The sequence below is a fragment of the Cloeon dipterum genome, chromosome 4 (genome assembly GCF_949628265.1).
Source record: "Cloeon dipterum chromosome 4, ieCloDipt1.1, whole genome shotgun sequence".
In the NCBI taxonomy this organism is placed as follows: domain Eukaryota; kingdom Metazoa; phylum Arthropoda; class Insecta; order Ephemeroptera; family Baetidae; genus Cloeon; species Cloeon dipterum.
The window spans coordinates 22193987-22214874 of NC_088789.1; the positions used below are offsets into that span (position 1 = coordinate 22193987).

General features: G+C 38.5%; 1 protein-coding gene across 1 annotated transcript; it reads right to left on the minus strand.

The window, feature by feature from the left end:
* Nucleotides 1–12449: 12449 nt before the first annotated feature.
* On the minus strand, nt 12450–15229 carry LOC135942444 (uncharacterized). Its single transcript, XM_065488562.1, has 5 exons — nt 15158–15229; nt 13931–14024; nt 13650–13717; nt 13380–13491; nt 12450–12714 (listed from the first exon to the last, which is right to left on the minus strand). Exons 1-5 carry the CDS (start codon nt 15227–15229, stop codon nt 12464–12466), a joined length of 597 nt encoding a protein of 198 aa, XP_065344634.1. The 3' UTR covers nt 12450–12463.
* Between the last annotated feature and the right edge of the window lie 5659 nt (nt 15230–20888).

Consider the following 20888-nt stretch of genomic DNA (forward strand, 5'->3'; position numbering starts at 1 on the left):
ATCACAACAAAATGGTGGAAAAATCTCACCACTTTGGTCTCTTTAAGTTCATCACATTAATGCATTAAATAAATTTATGGTAAACCAGCTCTTAAAAATCTCTAATAATTAAAATTGTTCGCCTCCTCTATGATTAATCAAACCTGAAAGGAAGCTTCGTTTCTGACAGACACATTTTCAAAGCTTGTCACCTGTTTGTGACACTAGAATAAATTTCCATATCATTATTTTACTATCAGTCGTGATAAAAAATGTTTTGACTTCAACTCAGGATGCTGGAGTAAGTGAATGAATCACTAAAATGTATTTTATTACGTTTATGCTGTTTACTTTTTATGAAAAACGATCATAGCTTGCTTGTAAAAGACTCATCGCGTTGCATTTATTAAGCAGCGTGTAATTGAACCATGATCTCTTATAAAATACTGATTAAATTTGTATAATAAGGGCTCTAAAAAGGTGGATTGTAATATTTCCCTGGCGTAATGATGCCGTGCAACGTTGTTGCCTTTTTGATAAATCACTACTGAGAATAATAAAACTGCGCTCATCATTGGAACAGTGGATTCAGACAGTTCCATTTGTCTATCGTACCTGGAAGCAATAAAATCGGCAATAAAAGTAAGAAATAAAAGGATCAAAGGTTCAAAACGGTGACGCGTTTCAGAGGCAACAACGATAAAAAAAGTTCGGATCAAGCAGCAGCTTCAGAAGCAGTTTATTTCTCGGCGGGGTCCGGTGGACAAAAAAAAAACAGGGCTAGACAGGTCTCGTTTTTCTCGCGTTTTGACGATGAGAAATCAGACGAGGGCGCGATAAGCATCTCGCAGTTGGTCGGCAAAAAGTTATGAAGATGCGGAAATTCGCAGCGTGTGACAGCAGCTTTTGTTTTTGCTGCGCCAAGCGGCGGGTTCGGTCCGATAAATCAAAAGGAGGATCGATCCCACCGCCGCCGCCGCTGCCGCCGCTGGACCAGATCTCTCTAATCGGCCGCGGATCGGCGTACAATGTACCGAGCGGATGCCAGATGCATTTCGCGATTGCAGCAGCTCGCGCGCGGGAGAAAATAAATGACAATCCTGCCGAGATAATGGCGAGAGGAGAAATCTGATCCGAGCCGCGCGCTGCCGTCTCTCTGTGTTTTAATTTAATGGATCAGTGTCCTATTGCGGGCTGGGCTGAGATATACAGAGAGAATGAATGCCCGCACCAGAGACCTGGGTTTCGAGCGAGCGCACTACTTTTTGCTTGGACACTGGTTTCTAAACGGAAGTCGGCTATCTTGATTCTTCGGCAAACTTAAACCGAGCTTTAAGAGAAGGATTTCCATAGAGAACACTACACAGGATTTTTGTTTAATCAAATATTTAAAGAATCTAGAAATAAATACGTGTGTTAGGACTTGGAAACCAAGAAATTCAGTCGTGCTAATCTAGGATTATTATTTCTGAGTTTCCAATCATCACAAGACCTTCAAATGAGTGCAAATCGAGCTTTTTTAAGCCATTTAAACCATTAATTTTCGTTTTAAACTGCACAAACCAACTACAAGTGTCTAAAAATTGTTTAAAATTCGTCTAAATCTGCTCCCAGTCCATGCTTAAGTACAAATCCTAAGTCTGAAAGCATATATAATAAATATGTTAATCAAAATTAAGAAAAAATGGCTATTTTCCTTGAAAACCAAAAATGCCATTTAAACTCTTAAATACTTGAGTGAATTATGATACAAACAGTGAACTAAAACGCATCAAAAACCTTCTACTCTGGAAAATACTCAAAAAATAGTTAACCGTTTATCCCAAAAAAAACGTGTCTAAATATTTTTCAAATGGCCAAATTTAATTTTAATGTAATTTTAAATTGTAGGAAACAGTTTTGAGTTGAGGTATGAATATTAGTAAAACGTCTAAAAGCAGATTCAAATAAGTGAAATGCAAATAAAATCTTCACATGAAAAATGTTGCGCAGGTTGCATACCCTAGCAGGGATTTTAAAGCTCTACTCTCTCTTAACACCTGTAAGAATCAAAATCTAGACAAAGAACGCTTTAAAAATAAACTCTCAATCAAGTTCTCTGTTCAAACAAGATCGCAAGGTTTATGACATACACTGCGCAAAATCATAAATATAATGACTGCTAAATCCGGCTTGCAATTAAAACGAGTACAGTGGTTGAGCCGGCTGAGGAAGATCACGAGCGGCGAGAAAAATGGACACGGATTCCGAAGAAAAGCGATTACACAGAATTTTAATGTCGCCAAGATGTGAGCGAAGAAAGAGGACGGCCGCGAGAGAGTCGTGTGGTGGTCGCCGGAATCCGAGACTGCTGTGCGAGAGAGTGCTGAGTAAGCACAAAAATCATCTCACTATGTACTCGTTTGTGTACGTCTCGGCGGTCAGGTGCGAGAGGCAACAAAACTGCTGATAATAAAATATTGCTCGCCGGCACGAGATACATACGGCGGCAGTGTCGTGCGTGTCATTTTGATATTCAGGTTTTCAGTGACCACTTCCACATTTAGCAGGTCGGCTCTCCATACAAGGGCTCTGTCCTTGTCGCTGAGCTGATGCGGCTTGACCAAATCGGCGGCAAAAAAATTTGTTCTACACTCGCGAGACGTGCATTGTTAACAAGAGTAATACACCAAGCTCGCCGGCAAAACTGGACAAACGCTGGAAAATCCTCGTAATTTTACTCTACGAGAAACGTATCTTCAATAAATCATCATTTTTATATATATTTAAAAGGGTTCTTTTTATCATACAAAATTCTTCAAGAGCAATGGCAAAAAAAAACCATGAAATTGAGCCTTGAGAATTGATTTTGACCTAGGTAAATTCGGGAAAATGGCTGTCTCTCTACTTGAAATCTCGTTTTATATCACAACAGCGAGTTTCCTCAAAATTGTCTTATACACTGTTAGATAGATCTCGATAAAATGAATCGAAATCTGCAAATAAAATGTTCCAGGTGATAAAATCGGCAAATGTTCAACTTATTATTAATTACTGGGCAGATACCATATAAAAAACAACATTTTAAAAACAAATAAATTAGTTAAATTCAACAAAAATTCGACCAAATGGTTCACCTGCTGAACTTAATGGGAAATCTTTTGAATGTGCAATAGCCCGTTATTTTCTTTAATTTGTCCTGAGTGAGTATATATACAAATACATATTTTGCTATCTCATCTGCCCACGTTCCCACGACCCTTGGGCCGCAAATGAGGAAAACGCCTTCCAGGAGGCCTGATCGCCATTCCGGCTGCGTTTTGCCGTGCAATAATGCGAATCGCTTGCCAAAAAGGCGTATAAAATGTGTGTAATTTATCACTCGGCGGATGCAGTGCGCGCGTAAATGAGACCGACGTCGTTATTTATTTCGCAGTTTTTGCTGCCGCGCGATTTCAGTAGCCGCGGCCGCGTCGAACATGAGCGGAGTGAGCAAAGAGCATCGGTGATTTATACAACCAGAATATAAGTTTTCGCCACCGCGCACTGCGTGTGTACTTCGTGAATTTATAACCACGCCGCGCGTCTCACGTGCAGCAATGTGGAGGACGAGGGGCGAAAATTTGTGCTCCAATATGAATATTTTAACATGGATTATTTTTGTTTTCAGCTGGATTTGCATATGGGGAAGATGATTCACGAAAAGATTGTCTTGTATTTTTTCCGGAGTAAATCGAAAATTTCTTGCGGTATTAATTAAAATAAATAAACATTCGAGTCTTTCCTTTCCACTTTTGGAAAATCTAGAAGACTTTTTGATCTGTAATTTATGAATTTGTTGTTTCTTGCAGACATTGAAGACATTGAAATCACTTAAAATTAATTAAAAGGTAAGTTTAGAGCATTAAATCTTGCGATCTTAATAAATTTATAGTTTGTATCAGTTAAATTCTTTGTTTCAGATACAGGAACAAATAATGCAATTTAAGAATAACTCACTCAGAATTTTTCGTCAGTGACCTTTTCATTAAACTTTTTAATAAATTTTAATCTTATCATGGCTAAAGGTTTAATTAAAACCATATTTATAAACTCTTTAGCATCCAAGCTATAATTTTTCGCGGTTTTTATTTTAAAGTTATTTAATTGTCTAGCTCGTCCGTGATTTATTTCTCTCTTCTTAAAAACATGGGAACGTAACTGCAAGAACAGAAGTCTTATTAATTTGTGGGGGAAGCAGGAGCAATTTCAAAAACTTTTGCCGAAATTATTGAAGCTGAAATAGAAGCTGGCGCTTTCTTTGATCGTGATCAATTTGCGAGTTCCGAAAATTGATCATGCTTACGAGAATGATTTCCACGTGCTCAAATTCACAGTTGGTTCCTGGTATGCCGGCAATTTCCCATTGGAAACAATTATCGAGGTTAAGAGCAGTCAAGTATAAGTTATGCAACGTGCGCGAACAATGGCATTCAGCTCTATTTCGTGCCGCTGACAATTAAAATAAGCGGGCCGATATTTTGAGCCGCTTGCACGTTCGCTTCGGCTGGCTGTCATTGATGCGGTGAAAGTGCAGTGCATTAATTTTTCGTGGAACCGCACAAAGAGAGGAGAGGAGAGAATAAGTGCCGACGTCATATTGGCTAATGAGATACAATATGTGCATTGAAAAGAGCCCGAATGGTCCCATTGCAGAGATATTTCGCGAGTTTTTGCAACAAAAAGACACATGCTTCAATTTAAATAATGATTTTCTACTCTTTATTCTTCTAACAATTTTATCACCGTGGCCAAAAAACCCGTGCCAATTTTAAGTGTTAAAAGTCGTGGGCATGTCCTAATATTAATAATAAAAAAGGTGATTATAATATTCTAGACTCAAAGTAACAAAACGACGGCAAATACAATTAAATAATAAAATAAACTCAAAAGTAATTATTCAAATAGCCTTATAATTTCATCGTTAAAACATTTTGACTTGAAACAAGTCAGTTGCGAGTGTGCCGTGGTAGTTGTCCTGAAAGCACTAGTTTTGCAGGTGAGCGGCGAGAAAATCGCTGTTTACAAAGGACAGACTTCAAAACAAACACCGCCGCCGCGTGTTTTCGTCGGTTTTTGCGGCGGGGCGCGCAAAAACGCGGCGCGCACGCACTCGTAATTGAAGCAGACCTTCGATAAATGAGCAGGAATAAAAGGGTTGATTCGAGGAATCTTAAACGAGCCGCAGACGCGACGCGAGGCCGCAAAAAATGACGTGTCGAATTAGACGACAAGCGGAGGAATTATTGCTCTCGTTACCTCGCGCAGAAATCGCTCTCGTTTGCCACCAAATTAACATGAATTATTCAGATAAGCATCTGTCGTTGGCGGCGCTTTTTGCGCCCTTTTGCACCAACCTCATTGGCTCTGCAAGTGCTACGATTTATTTCCTGCAAGAGCGACTGTGAAGGCAAAAATAACAGCCCCTCCACTTTTAAAAATGTCAATTTTATTTCCAGATGGCTTGAACAATTGATTTCACAGTCAACTTGAAAGATTTTTCGGTAGTTACTTTTATTTAAAATTTTTACAAATAAAAAAACGAATTATTAGAGCGTATGTACGAAGTTAAAGTGGATCGATACAGGGCAACAGTTAAAAATTATTTGAATTGTTGGAGGCAATAAGCAGATGATCGATAAACAATTTGTTCTTCAGTTTGCAACAATAAAAAATGAAAATGCTACAGTAAAAATTCAATTTTTTCCAATTTTCTCGAAAATTTACAGCGCTTGACCACATTTTTTGGCAGATTTCGATTCCTCTCGTCGAGATCTGTCCAATCTTTTAGTGAAACTCTTTGTTGTGAAATAAAATAGGATTTCAAGTAAGGAGACAGTCCTCACCATTTGAAAAGCATGCTTACTTCGAAGCCACTATTCTAAAAAAATTGCAGTGCTAATTAGGTCAATTTTAGCTTCAATTGAATCCAAAAGGATTAGTTTATGCATTGACGACAAGGATTTTCCAGGATTTTGCAGTAACAATCCTTTATAATTGTTGTGGAAAAATTCTTAAACCTCGATTCAAAAAGGATGACCCCATCTGTAATTTTCTCAAATTAAATCCACTCAAGATTTGACATTTCAGACCCGCATGTCGGCTGTCGCATTCGACAAGAGAGCAGGGGGGAAATCCAAGGCGGCCAATCATGATTATATTCGTGATTGGCTTTTCGCGAGGAACGCTGTGGCTTAGAGGGATAGTTCACGAGCTGGTTCAGGGTCAGGCTGACCTGGGGAGAGCAGGCACGCTTATGCACCGTTGGTGGTCTTAATGAGTGCAGGCCCTTTTGACCCAGCCACATCACTGGCTCAGCGCCATCCATCATTCATTACGGCCGCTCGGCTGCGAAACCGCACAAACGAGCGGCGGCGGGTTCGACGATCCGCAGCTACAAAACACGACGGCCCCGTCGATTTTTATTATTGACGTTATGCAAACAAGGAAGCACTCGCGCTCGATATGCTACATACGTAGTGAGGCTGCTTGCTTGCTTGACGTGGACCGACCGAGGGGTCTTCGCTTCATGTGCATCTCTCTCCAGAGTGGAAAACCACACACAGGCACACGTTTCTATTTTCACGTATAAACCAGACCGACCGACCGACATCTCTGCTTCGCTGCTCCGGCTCGGCTTGCTTTTCCTCCATCGACAAGCGAAAACTTGCTTTTCGGATACGATCTGATGTAAAATCCGTAATCTGCCGGTGGTGTCACCCGATAGTGAAAGAGGCTGTTTAATGTACAAATTAGTTTTGTATCGATTTTAAGCATGTGACTGAATGATAAGTGAATAAGCGTCATTTAAACGAGGAAATATTGTGAGAGGAAAGTCTATATTCGTGTAATCTGTGTCCAAGTTGGTCAAAATCTTCCTCTTCAATTTAAAAAAATTCTGGCTTCATTTCAAATAGAGTTTAGTTAGTAAAATGTCACCTCCACGAATTAAACGAAAGCAAATTCACTTAAGTTGTGAAGAAGCAGCCTATTTTTTTCTAGGAATAAGTAAACAAAAAAGTAAAAACTATTTTGATGAGTCTAGGGAGTAACTATTTTTTATAAGAATCTGGTTTTAGGGATTTCCCGACTTGCCTATTTGCATATTTAAATAGCAAACCTCGAGAATTTCTCCACAGGAAATAGAAAATCAATTTGAATAGCAACTCTCTCCCTTCTCTAAATCAATTTTAAAGAAAGCAAACAAACCATAAAATAAATCTCTCGCCAAAAGTCCGCACAATCGAATTAACCTGTCAGAAAACGATTTTTATGAAATGACGCCAAAAGCGAATAACATTTTTTACAGTGTCCGCCGATGTCGCAAAAACAATTTATTCCAATAAATGGTCGTTTCGAAGGAGGACACGGCATCTCACCCGAAAAAGAAGTTTATTTCGCCGAACGCGTATAAATTTCCATTCATAAAGCGCCTCCCCGGTGCGAGCCGCAGAGATTTGCATGCACGGATGAGAAAAAAATGTATTTTAGATCGTGGCATCGCGATCGACCGAAAATCTGCAAGGTAAATTCGCGTTTACGACTTGTGGGTGGCACAATGAAGTGGATTGCGGGCCGCGATTGTATTTTAAAAGGCGACACCTGCTGCGATACCGCAGAGAGATGACCCGCGTGTGTTTGTGTGTGTGTGCTGAACGATCATTTTGTCAGTCACATCTCACTCACCCGAATAAACACGGCGCGGGTGTGGCTGCAATCCTGCGTTCGTCTTCGTAGTATGGCAGGCAATGTTTGTTTTTCCATTCACATATTACAAGTGCGCTTTTGGGTGGAATTCTTTGTTTTATGTCTCTCTGCGCTGTGTGTGTGTCACCGTAGCCAGGCAGGTGGACGACGTAAAATATTTGAATGACACATAAAAATCCACAGTTTCCGCCATTCGATCCGTGAGAACTCTGTTTTGGCCAAATGCACACTTTCTTTTTATCTCTTCTCGTGAATATTTAATTTGTTCAATCGTACAGACGTAGATAAGCAGAAAAAGACTGTCGAAGTGCGAGAATTATGATTAAAAATTTGATCAGCAATTTATAGATATGTTTTTTCGATCACATATTGTTAACTATTTTGAAACTGCTCCTCTTAAGAAAATTGCTGTGGTTTTTTATGGTTTCTAAGATGTTAACACGGTTTTCAGGCACATATATTAATAGCCAATTTGACTCGTTTTTGGTTACAAAATTTAACATATATTTGTAAATTTCAAAAAGTGAGTGGTTCCAAATTTACCAACTTAAAAAATACTGTGAATTTTTTATACCAAACTGGAAAATTTATCAAAGAAAGTATGGTACGATTTTTCTTCTCTTTTGAGTTTGATTTGAGCGGTTTTTATGGTAAAAGGCTACTAAAAATCATGCTTGAACCTTTATTTTGGTTTTATTTTAATAATCTTGCACTCCCACGATAACGATCAAGGTGTGAATTTTTCGGGTTGGGTAGATTTGGAAATACTTGAAAATGCAAGAAAAACTGCAGCATTTTCTTTACTGGTATTCATCTTAAATAATATATATGAAGACTGACTCAGAGGGAAAATAATTTTTAACCGATTTTGAATAGTGCACGAAGCATTATAGATGATTTTAACAGGTGATATACACCTTTAAATTGTGTCGTTTTGATTTGATTGTCCCACAACGATTGGAAATCTCAGGAAACGTAGCCTAAATTTCACAGCCCAAGAAGATTTCAAAGTTAAATTCGTAAAATTCACGGATGTTTGAGATGTTTGACTTCTGGCCCATTTTTAGGCGCGCATCAGTGCCCAAATGGTGCTTTTAACGTTAATTTTTTTGTTTGCATAGCAATTTCGTCACCAAATTTGTATATTTACTTTAAACTTATAAAAAACATTAAAAAATATAATAGCGTTTTGTTAGAAAACATTACTTAAAATAAAAAGTAAAATACTTTTATATATTTTCAGCATTTAAGTTGTTATTCTAATAAGCAAATTTTTACTTAATTTTTATTTTTTAAATATAAATCCAGAAGACGACTCGTTGAAGTAAGAATGAACTTACCACGTTTGATCGGTGAGGAATTATGGTTGTCTAATTTTTCATTTATAAATTTGTCCTTCTGTTCGTAATCACTAAAGATTGTGTTAATCGATTGTTTTATTACTACATTTATTAATATTCTAGAGTCAATTTAATGGCCGTTATATTTTATGAAGACGATTTCAAAGTGATTACTTCCACTGAAGACGTGATTTTCGAAGTGCACGTGGTCGCAGAAAATTTGTTTGCAAGCGTTAACCTTTCGACTTTTGCGGTTTGCAAATAAGCCGTCTCTGCGTTTCAGACTGCGTACAAGAGGCGTCTCTTGTTTCAATCAGCGCTGGTTTTCTTTGCCAAACACCAATTGTGTACATTTCTCGTCGCAAATAGCGGTAACTTTCGAACCAAAAACACAAAGTGCGAGTGAAAGTGCGCGCGGCGAGCAAACACGCACAATTGGTTTTGCGCGCCGGATTGTTAGACGCAAATTCTTGCAAATAGATAATGAGCAGCCGTAAAATCCAAGAGCCGCGTGGAATTAGAAAAACAATAAAAATGAGCAGCGGCTTCATTAACGAAAATTGCCAAATCGGCAGTTAAGGTGGAATTGCGAGAGGCGAATGTGTTAGTGCCGCCGGGCTTTTGAATTTTATATAGACTGATTTTTAGAGAAATAGTTCTTTACTGTTTTTCTTAAAGTTTGAATAAATTTTAAGGGATTTTACGTGAATTTTGGTAATCAGGGAAAATTATCGTATTCCTTTTTTTTCTCAATTGAAATTTGTTTGCATTGTTGACTTCATTGAGCAGTTGAACAAATTGATATGTAGTTTAAACAATAATTCTTTTACAATAATCAAATTTAGAACCGAGTAACAATTAAATTTCAGTATTTGCCTTATTTCAAAAAAAAAATTAAAATATATAAAAAATAAAAAATTATTAATATTTCCACTTGATTTTGATTCTTTCAGTCGTAAACTGTTTGTAAATTAAAAAATTACGTGAAAGAAAATTAGGCAAACTAAAATTTAATCTTTTTCTTGGATTTTAGTCTATTATTTAGGCTGTTTTTTATACTTGAAGATTTGAAGCTGAGAAAAATATTCGACCGTTTCAAACTCCCAACTCAAGTCAGTGGCCTCGAATTAAAATGCAGCTCCGGCGTATTGGCGCGGACTCAAATTTCACACACGGCGGCAAATTGAATGATATGGGAGTGCGTGATGCGCGAGTTATTGGTGTGTGTAATTATGCCCGAGCAGAGAGAGAAGTTTATGTCTTCATTACGATGCAGCCGGGGCGTTGTCGACTTGTGGGAGGCACAAATTAGGCCCGCTTCAGCAATTTCATTGTGTGTGCCAGCCAGCAAACGATTGTGCCCTCGCTGCCAGCCATTTCCCAGCATCCAGTTCGCCGAATCGACACACTCGGTCCGTCTCCGGGGTGGCCGCGTACAAATCGACGCTTTTTCCATTGTTTTTACCGCATCAGTCGACCCGGTGTGATAAATGACCGTCGAATTTTCCCACAGCTTGTGGATTCAGGCGCAGATCGAGCAGCGGTTCGTCCCGCGCGACGCCTCACTCAAGTCCAATATTAATCAAGGGAGCCGCGCGATTCGCAGAATTGCGTTGGCCGGAATATTAATTCAATGCGTATGATTGATGTCCTTTCGCAAAAAATCTCCGAGTGGTGCTGAAAATCATTCCAAGTATTTGCCATACCAAGACATTTATCGCCTGTAATTGCTAGTTTGTTTTTTGGCTCCAAATAGTTCTTAAAGGCTAGTTTTTGCTCCTTAAATATTAGGATTTTTTGAACGGGCTTTTTAAATAATTGTTTAAATGGACTTTTTCTTGAGCTCCTGGGAATTTTATGATTAGAACTGTGAATCTTAAATGTTTGATTATTTTTATTCATCGAGGGACGATCAAATGAGCACAAATCATGCAATTTTAAGCCATTTAAACCATTTGAAACTGTCTTAAAAGAGACTATGAACCGTAAAAATCGGTTTAAAGTTCGTGGAAAAGTGCATATTATATTTCACGTCAGAAAAAATTAAAAAACACTTCCATTGTGGATTTAAAAAAAATCAAAATTAAATTTTTCGACTTAAAATGACTAAAATTAACCATAAATTGGACAAAGGGCGATACTATTTCTTTGAATGAGGTCGGAATACTTTTTGCAAATATTTTATCAAATGGATGTTAACAAAGAGAGACTGTTGCAAAGCATAGGCGGAACCGTCGGAACGTTGCACCATAATCTTTGCAAATTGTGCAGAAATTGAGACTAACTGGACTCACGTGCTGCTGATCGCGGAAATTGAGCGAGAAATCACGCCACTGGAATTAAATTGGAATAAAATACGCAGGTGGATTTTTATTTTACGACCTCCTTTATGAAAATGCTTTCTATTCGAGCTGGAATCGCCAAAGTTAATTGACATGCCTTTGAAGCGCAAGACAAAGGCTGCCTTTTTATTGCGCCAGTTGAATGCAGAGTAATTGCCCTGACTGTGCCGTGTGTGTGTGTGATTTCGAGGCAGACAAGTTGGGGCTGCTGCGCTGATCAAATCAAAATGCCGCCGCCGACGGTCAGCAATTTCTGTATCGACGACGACGACTACGACCTGCACAGCACACTCTCATGAATTCATTTGGCCAACACAAAGGGAGATGTCTGTTTGTGTTTTCTTTCAGCTGCAGATTTTAGTCATATCTGATCCAGCAGTGCAGTCGTGATAAGTTGTTTGTATTTCGCTAGATTATCAGGTTCGAACAATAGCCTACCGAAATCTCCTTGGAGGTAACATTCAAATCAATCTCTGTAGACTATGGTTTTCATCCCTGAAACATTGCGAAATTTTCTGGTTTCTTTCGAGATGGACAACCCCCTAATAGCGAACAACTCGCGAAAACTCCGCGTCCCATTAACAGGTTTCATTGGAGGAAGCCCGGTCCAGAAAAGGACCAACTCCTGTCCCGTAAAATTAATTCAAGCATGCTGGGAAGGTGCAAAGCAACAATTAGCGAGTCGGAAAGCTTTCGCAACCCTCCCAAATCCAAATTTAATCGTCATTGTAGTGCAAGCGAGTCTAATATGTAGGTGAAAATCAGCCCATTTATGCAACCCTCGATTCTCACATTGCAAGTGCCCGCAAAGTTTATTATTAAAAAGTCAAAGGCTGAAACTCGATAGAGAAATGAGGAAAGAGAGAGCACGGGTAGGGGCCCACCCAGAGTGTTATTTAAGTGACTTTCGGTGAAATTTGGCTCGCTCAGCTGGCAAATTTCCCACCATTATATTCGAATTTGGCACCGTTTTCGCCTCAACGCGGTGCCAGATTGTTTTGGACTTTTAAATAAGGCCAGCAAATGCTGTCAGCAAAGCAAAAGGGCAAATGTTATTATCCCGCTCAGTGTGTTTATTTACAACTCTAGAGGTTGGCACATTAAACCCATGTAGACGTATTCACACAAGTGGTCTTCCCAGGCTAGCACGTTGGGCAAGAAGGAAATGCAGCTGACATAGTTGTTTTCGGGCCAAAAAGGCGCTTCGGGTGCCCAGTCGAACTGCGTGATCAGCGGCCCGAATGTTTTGTTGTAGCCCCAGTACCACTGACCTCTGAATGCGTCCTCGCCTGCTCTTCCAGAAGTCCAAATGTAGGTCTCGTTGTAATCTGTCAAATTTAGATGAAAGCACGCACAAAAATTTAAAAAATTATTTCTGGTTTTTATTAAAAATAACCTTCTTATTTTTTTACGTATTATCTAGGCGCAATCCGATGCCTTGCAATCAAAAAGGAAAAAAATACCAAAAGCATGATTACTTATTATCAGATATAAGTCTAAAAGAGGACTGAAACTGCAAAACCCCTAGAAAAATCCTTATTGCCAATAATGCATAAATTTACCCCTAATTGCAAGGATTCAGTTAACGCCAAAATTGATGTAAGTATTAGTCCTGTATTTTTTTAGACAAGTGGCTGCAAAGTTAGCATGTTGTCAAATGGTAAGGACTGTCTCCCTACTAGAAATTTTAATTTCATATCACAACAATGAGTTTTCCCAAAAAGTGTCATCCGCCGGTGGATAGATCTCGTCGAGAGGAATCGAAATCTGCCAAAAAAATGTGGTCAAGCGCTGTAATTTTGGATTTTGACTATAACAAGTATCCTCTTTTCATTTATGTACATTATATATAACAATTGTTAAAACTGTGGCAAGATTTTAGCTATTCCTCTTTCCCACTTTTAAAAGAGGAAAAGGTATTTTTTTAAATTTTATTGCAGTTTGCAGTACAAATCCACATTTGAGCCTTTGTTTTATTTATTTTGAGTCATACTTGGGTTGGCATTGAGCGTGGACATGATGCGGTCACTTTTATCCAGGGTCTCGAACCTGAGAAGCGTCATGTCCAGTTTCTCGCATTCTGCGGTCGCGTTGAAGTAGTTCAGCTAGAAATTACACGGATTGTGTCACTCTGGTCGGTGCATGTGGCCAGGGAATTTTGGTATTTATCAATTAAAATGCTCGATTTGATGAGAACGAATCGATTGATCTCGGAATTCAGGCACGCAATCGGGACGAGATCAAAAGGGGCAGATTATTTCACCTGGCTGGCCACATCGACGTAGTAGGTGACTCCATCAATGTCGAGGTAGTCGCCCGCTCTCGGACCTGCTAATGGATCGAATTTCACGAATCAAAGTAAAAAATCACGTGGAAAGCGTAGAAAATGATATCAGCGAAAGCAATCGCCCTCTGCGTTTCATTTTCTCCCGCGAAACTATTTGTAACGCTGTCCTGAATTTTGATAAATCGAGTTAATTTGTTCAATTTACACGCGGGCCGAACGTGAAAGGCGTGCGTGAGAATGAAATGCCTGTCCTTTACTTTGTGGACAGTTGCTATCTGCGGCGGGATCTCCGCGTCGTGTTGTTGCGCCTAATAGTCGCTGCCTGCTGCCGTTTGCGTTGTCGACCCGTGCCTGAAAGCATTTCAAATCGAAGTTTCAAGCTCATTTTCCTTAAAATGTAATTGACATTGACCCAATTAATTCCATTGAAATGCGTGCAAGACGAGTGACAACTAAATTAAGTGAGCAGTGGTTTAAAAAGGTGCAGCTGAATCTCAAGAGAAATTTTTCTAAAGTGGAGTTTGAAAGGCGGATAATAAAAATAACTTTTTTATTGTTGGCTGCAGCAAGTGATTCATGGAATTGTTTGAGTGGTTTTAATATACAATTTGAAATATTGACACCTGGACCAAATATCAGACTTTACCAAATTTTTAGAAAACTTTAACGGGCTTTCATTGGTTTTCGCTTAATTTCGATTTCTCTCCAACAATGAATGGATTTTAAGGTACTATTTTATAAAATGAAAGCCACGATTTTCATTAAGGAGACAAAGCTCACCGATTGATTAGCATGCGAAATTTGGAAATGATTTTCTCGTAAATTTAAACGGCATTCTAGGTGAATTTGAGCTTTTTCCAAATTTTCAGAGCGTATTTCAACTAAATTTAAAATAGGGATTTTTCAAATAACAATTTTTCAAATTTTAAAATAACGAGACTTCTTCCTTGTGAGTGAACCGAATTTATTATACCCGTAAATTCACTGATAATGATTTAAATCGACGTTTTTTATTCAATTTACATTAAAATTGAGCTTTTTGACCCGATTTACGAGTTTGTCTTAAAAAAATGTCTCTACATTGTTATTCATCGATTTATATCTTGTAACCAATTAATAAATATTAATTTTTGTTATCGCTGTCTCTTATTTGGAAGTCTCTTAAATTTAAACCCAACGCACAAACAGATGTTTTCGATAATGTAAAAATAGAGCACTCTAAAAGGAAATCTTATCGATCTGTGCTGCCCGACCTTCAGCTATTTGCGCTAGATAAAATCAAAAGTACCGAATTCGCAGCTGCTGCTGCGTACTTATAAATAATGCCGCCGTCCAAATGAGACCGCGAGAGCATTGGATCGCGGCCCATATTGCCAGAGCTGATAAATCTGACCGTCGATAAGCGACAAAATCGGGTCTGGGCGAAAATTATTGCTTTCCTTAAAAGGCAAAAGATAAAAGCGGCAAGCACATAAATTACGCACCAGCAGCAGCAGCGCTAGGTGAAAGAGCACAAGACCAGTGGCCAAAAGGCGTCCGTCCCTTTCAACAGGCATTGTTCCACTAAATTATCGGCCCGAAAACGAGATTCCAGCGGGTCTCGGCGGCCGCTGCTGATAGAGGCTGATAAAAAACAAAAGCGCCTTAAAATCTGCACTTTGCGCCAAATTGGCCGTTTCGGCGGCCCTGTGACAAAAAAGCCGTCCATTCACCAACGCACGCATCAATTAAACTTTATTTCTCCATTGAGGCGAGCGGTATGCGCGGAATGAGGCTCATTCAGATTTAATAAAGTAGATTAGCGGACCAAATGCGCGAGTGTCAAATGGTCCGAGCCGAAATTCCCGGCGCGCGGCTAATTGGATTCCTTCTGGTGTGCGATCGACATTTTAAACGGGCATTACTGCGACGTGCCTCAAATGCCGCGCACGGACAGTTATTGACGGATTCGACGCTGATGAAAGAGAGCAAACTCTTTTAATTAATGCCCGGCCTAATCCTGATTGACAGCCAGAAAACCTCGTTTTTTTCCACTCAAAGGAGGTCCTCCAGGCAATTATTTCATTTCTGAAAGCAAGGGAAAATACAAGTTTAAAACCCGTGAAGGTCATAAACATAGTTTTATATTGGTCAATGTTCGATTGATTGTTGTAAATAAGCCGTTGTTAACAATGGAAGATTCAACAAACAGCCCGAAAATCACGTTCTTGCTAATTCAAACTTTGATGACATCCCTAACTAACGTGCCACAAGGTATGTGGATTGGTCCATCCGTCATATTTTTTCCGAATAAAAATAAAATAATTGGCACGCGACAAAAATTAAGCAGAAAAAATATTTTTTTCTTAATTGTTTAATCTCAATTTTTAGTAATGTTAAATAGAATGTCAAATTCAAAGTAAAATCAACGGCATTAGGGAAGATTAAATTATGTAGAGGAAATATATTTAACGGTCAAAAGTCTTGCCAATTTATAATTAATTGAATATTTATAAAATTGTGATAAATTTAAAATTAAAATTTCAAATGGTAAAAAATATTAGTTGAAGTTCCCACATAATTAAAAAAATAAATTAAGCTAGTAAACATAATTTTTTAGGTAATTTTAAATTTGATAAATACGGTAAATAATTTAACAAATCATAATACAGACAGAAGATGAAGTTTTTAAGATTTTATAACTTTAAAAATGTGGGGTACTCGGTTCGAGCCAAAAGGAAATGCATCTAGTTCCTTAGTAGTCGTAGTATTTAATCCATAATTAAGACCCGGTATTATCTTCGGGTCTATAAGTTATTACAAGCGTCATATATGCGCACGACATTATACTCCCGGCCGGAGAGGTAAATGTGACATGACCGTATGCGTGCGTAGGTGAGCGGTCAGTGAAGGTGTATTATACAGGGTAAATGAGAAAAGCTTATCATACAGTTACAAGTGACATCTAAAGGTTACAAACTAAGTTAACGCCAATAAGCGGGAACCGCTACAAAATAAAAAGTTGTTCAAAAAACCATTGCATAAATTTCTGGAGAAACCACTTGATGGTATTTTTTATTTCGATTTTCCGCCCCTGAGTTTAACAAAAAATTCTCAAAAACTAAGATGACCAGACTTTGTGCATTTTGTGTGTGTTTTTTTAAATAATTATTTATATTATTGCCACTCCCAAGAGACCCTTTAATCATCATTTTTTGCTGTTTCTTTTTTATCTAGATGAAACTAGAAACAGCTGTTGCATTATTAAGTAGGGTGATTTCACTGCTTATTTGAGATTCCAGCCGTGTCCTCCTGCTCAATCTCAACCAAGTGAGCGAAAGGAGGCAGAAGGAGGCGGTCGCCGCGGCCAGGCCAATATTTTATCGGCTGTCGCGTGAAATATGAGCGAGAAGGATGAGCAAGGCAGGCGATTTTCTCGGGACTAGTTGTTGAAAGTGCGCGGCCATAAATCAATTTTCAATTTGAGCCGCAGCCAGGCTTACAGTGTAAACAGATAGAAATTCAATTTCGGCAGCAGCAGCAGCAGCAAAGAGCAAAACTCAGTCAGACGTGCGGACGAGCAGGGGAGAAGGGAATGGCAAACAGCGCAGAGCGAGAGAAAAATCGCCTTCAGGACTTCAATCAAAGCCAAATCGCAGGTGGTCCGTCGAATTAATGCGCGAGGCAGAGTTCAGAATCAAAGCTGCTCACAGCCAGACAGATCGAATGAGTACGAGTGAGGGACGCGCCCAATTAGGACGATTCCCGCTTTATAAGAGACTATTTAATTTAATTTTTGCGAAACGAGTTTTTTGGAAGGTTTATATTTATATTTATGTAATTTCAGCTTTTAACGGTTTTAAAATTACTTTGCTGATATTAATTTTAATTTCAAATAATACATGGCAATTCCATTTGCAAAAAATATCCCTAAAGTGATCTGGTCTATTTTATTTAATTCCCAAGGATATATGGGAATGGTTGGAGGAAAGGTAAAAATTGATTCAGAGAAAGAAAGATGTGAAGGGCAAATTCAAACAAGATTTATATCTTATGAGCAAGCTGTGCAGCCCCATCCAACTTGTCCCTGATTTTGTCAAAATGATATTTCTGTATGATTAATAATTTAGCTAAATTTAAAAATCTTCATTTTGAAATACAAATTGAATTTTACATATAATTTTGGGTAATAAAAATTAGCAATTCCCACTCAATCTAATTTTATAAAGCACTTTTTTGCAGCATTGTGCCGGCTTTTCCCAAATCTCGGCGTCTGATCGCGACTTGAGCTGCCGAGAAATTAGCACTGATTGCACAATGATCAGCGATTTCGCGTGCAAACACCGCTCGGCGCGGTGCATGATTTGCTGATCATTGTGCGCGGCAAATATTTCCTCGGCACAAGCGGCAATTTCCCCATTATTCAGCACACGAGAGCGTTTATTTTTTCAGTCTCGTGAGGCACGGCGGATTAGCCACTTTGTTTACGCAAAAAAGCGCGCCGAGGCCGGGCTGGAACTCCGCTTGTCGTTAAAAAGCATTAATTTGAAATAATCCCGTGTGAAAGCACAGCGAGACGGCGCCATCTGCTAACTGAGTGAGCGCCACAAACGTTTTATCTCCATCTCAACCAAATTCTTCTTCCCTCTGTTCCCATCACTTTCATTATCGTTAGTGTAATTAGCCGCCTTTTCAAAAATTAATGCATTATTTCTAGAATTCATTTATTTTTTATTAAATTTTGGGCCAATTTCAATTTTTTTTATTGTTTTCCTGCATTAAAGAGAAATGATACTGCAAAAGCCTGGAAAATGCTTGTTGCCAATGCATAAAATCATCCCTTAGGATTCAGTTAAAGCCTAAATTGACCTAAGGAGCGCTGTAATTTTTTGAGAAAATTGGCTTGAAAGTTACCGTGCTTTTCAAATGGCAATGGCTGTCTCCTTACTTGAAATCCGATTTAATTTCAAAACCAAGAGTTTCCCCAATAAGTGGCATACACCGTTGGACAGATCTCAACGAGAGGAATCGGAATATGCCAAGAAAATATGTTCGAGCACTGTAAATTTTGGAGAAAATGGGCAAAATTTGAATTTTTATTGTAGGAATGTCATTTTTTATTATTGCAAATTGTTGAACAAATTGTTTACCGGTCAATTGTTTAAGGTATCCAACAATTTAAATAATTTTCAATTGTTACCCAGTATCATTCCACTTTAAATGTTACTAATTATTATAAGTGATATTAAATTCAATTCGGCTGATTGTTGAGATTCCATTGTCATAAAATAATCCTATCCTGAGCTACTTGATCCATTTATCAAAATATGATTAAAACCTAAAAAAACACTCCATACGATACAAATTGATATGTTTTATTTAAGAAAACATTTAAATTCACACATTTGTCTAAAATATATATTATATTCTTTAAATAATTAAAGTGTGTTATTTGAGCAACAGTATGAAGATACAAATAAAACAATTAAATTAAGAGTAAAGAAATATTTTTTTAACTTTAATTGTTTTTGAAGGGGTTTTCAGGCAGCTTGTCTTTTTCTGAGGTGGTTCGTTTATGTGAGTTGGATCAGGAAACTAACACTTAATTAATTCTCCGATCGGAATCCCCGCGAGGAAGAGATCGGCGCACGCGGTCGACGAACGGTGCGAGATTTGTTATTTTCGCCGTACGAGCGCTGACCGGCTCATTTGCTGCAAATGAAAAATGGCATCGCCTGCGTGACATTAGCCAGCAAGAGCGAGAGAGAAAAAGCGGCTCTCAGCGATGAAATAATTCAAAGAGTGCACAGTACGCGCGCCGTGCCATTCGAGAGAAAGATTTCGCAAGGCGGAGAGAGATTCGTAGTAATTTCTGCCGCTGCTCGAAGAGTTATTATTGAATGGCGAACGCGCATCGCCTCGAGAGTGGATGAATCATGGTTTTTGATCAATCCTCCGCTCGGACATTATTATTCGAGGAGAGAAATTGAAATTATTATTCTAATGCAATGGAGCCGCGGCGGCGGGCAGCATTCGAATCCGACGATCGGCCGGCTCGATAACAGCAGAAACCGTTTTTTGGCTGCGCGAAAAACACAACAGCACCTTCGCCGCCGCCGCCGCCGCAACCACAACGATGATGCATTCGCGAGATAAATGACCAATTGACCTGTAAATATTTATACATAAAAATCGAGGCCAGCCCGAGTCATGCTCAATAATCGACGCGCGCGAACATGAATAAATTGAACCCTGCGCACAGCGTGCCGCAATCACTGCATCACAGATGAAGAGAGCGGATTTTTCGGGTTCGCAAACGCTTAAATTTTGACAAATAATTTAATTAAATGCAGGATTTGTCTAAATCAGATTGATATCATCTAATTTTTATTAATTTAAAACATAAAATCATCTTAAGTTGCAATAAAACGCAATAACCGATGTGTTTTTGCCGAATATAAAGCTCAGCATCTTAAATTTATTTTTTCTGGTCCTCACGATTTTGTTTTAAACATTAGCACATTTTGCATGAACGATTTCAAAGGTATATCGACGCTGCTCAATTGTTTAATAAAGTTTAAAAATTATATTAGCTCATTGCATACACAAAATAATTGTTTTTGATCTCGAAAAACATTTAAAATATCCGAAAAATTTGTTTAAAAATTTTAAAATATTATATTTTGTCTTACATAAGCTAAATAGGTGCATTTTTGTTCGGATTTGTACCTGATTTTGGCCATTTAACACGATTTTAATTATGTTTAAATCTCTACACCGCAATCTCAATCTTGGACTTGTGCTCTTTGCGCAACAGTAACAAAGCCTATCCAACCATGACCGCTCCCAGAGTCTTGCGGTAGATCAGGAATCAGAGTCACTGCTGAACAAATAAACTCGAATTTTTTTCCTTGTTGCAAAGGAAATGGCAACACTCAATTCTACAATAAAATTTTGGGTATTTATGGAGCGATGCGCAATTTCAAGACCAATGCACGTTCACCCTTGCTGACAGATCCGTGAAAATCAAATATGTTTACATTTCGCCAAGGTCACTTGGTATAATTAATTTTAATTTTTAATATTTCAAGTCGCATTCAAACTTTCGCGTGGAGACTCTGGGGTGTGGCCATCATTTGCGGCCCATTGGTTTAAATGACATAAATTTGCATTATTCTGTACTAATTTGAGGGTCCAGAAGCAAAGAGAAAAGCTTATCAACTAAAATTCTCAGTC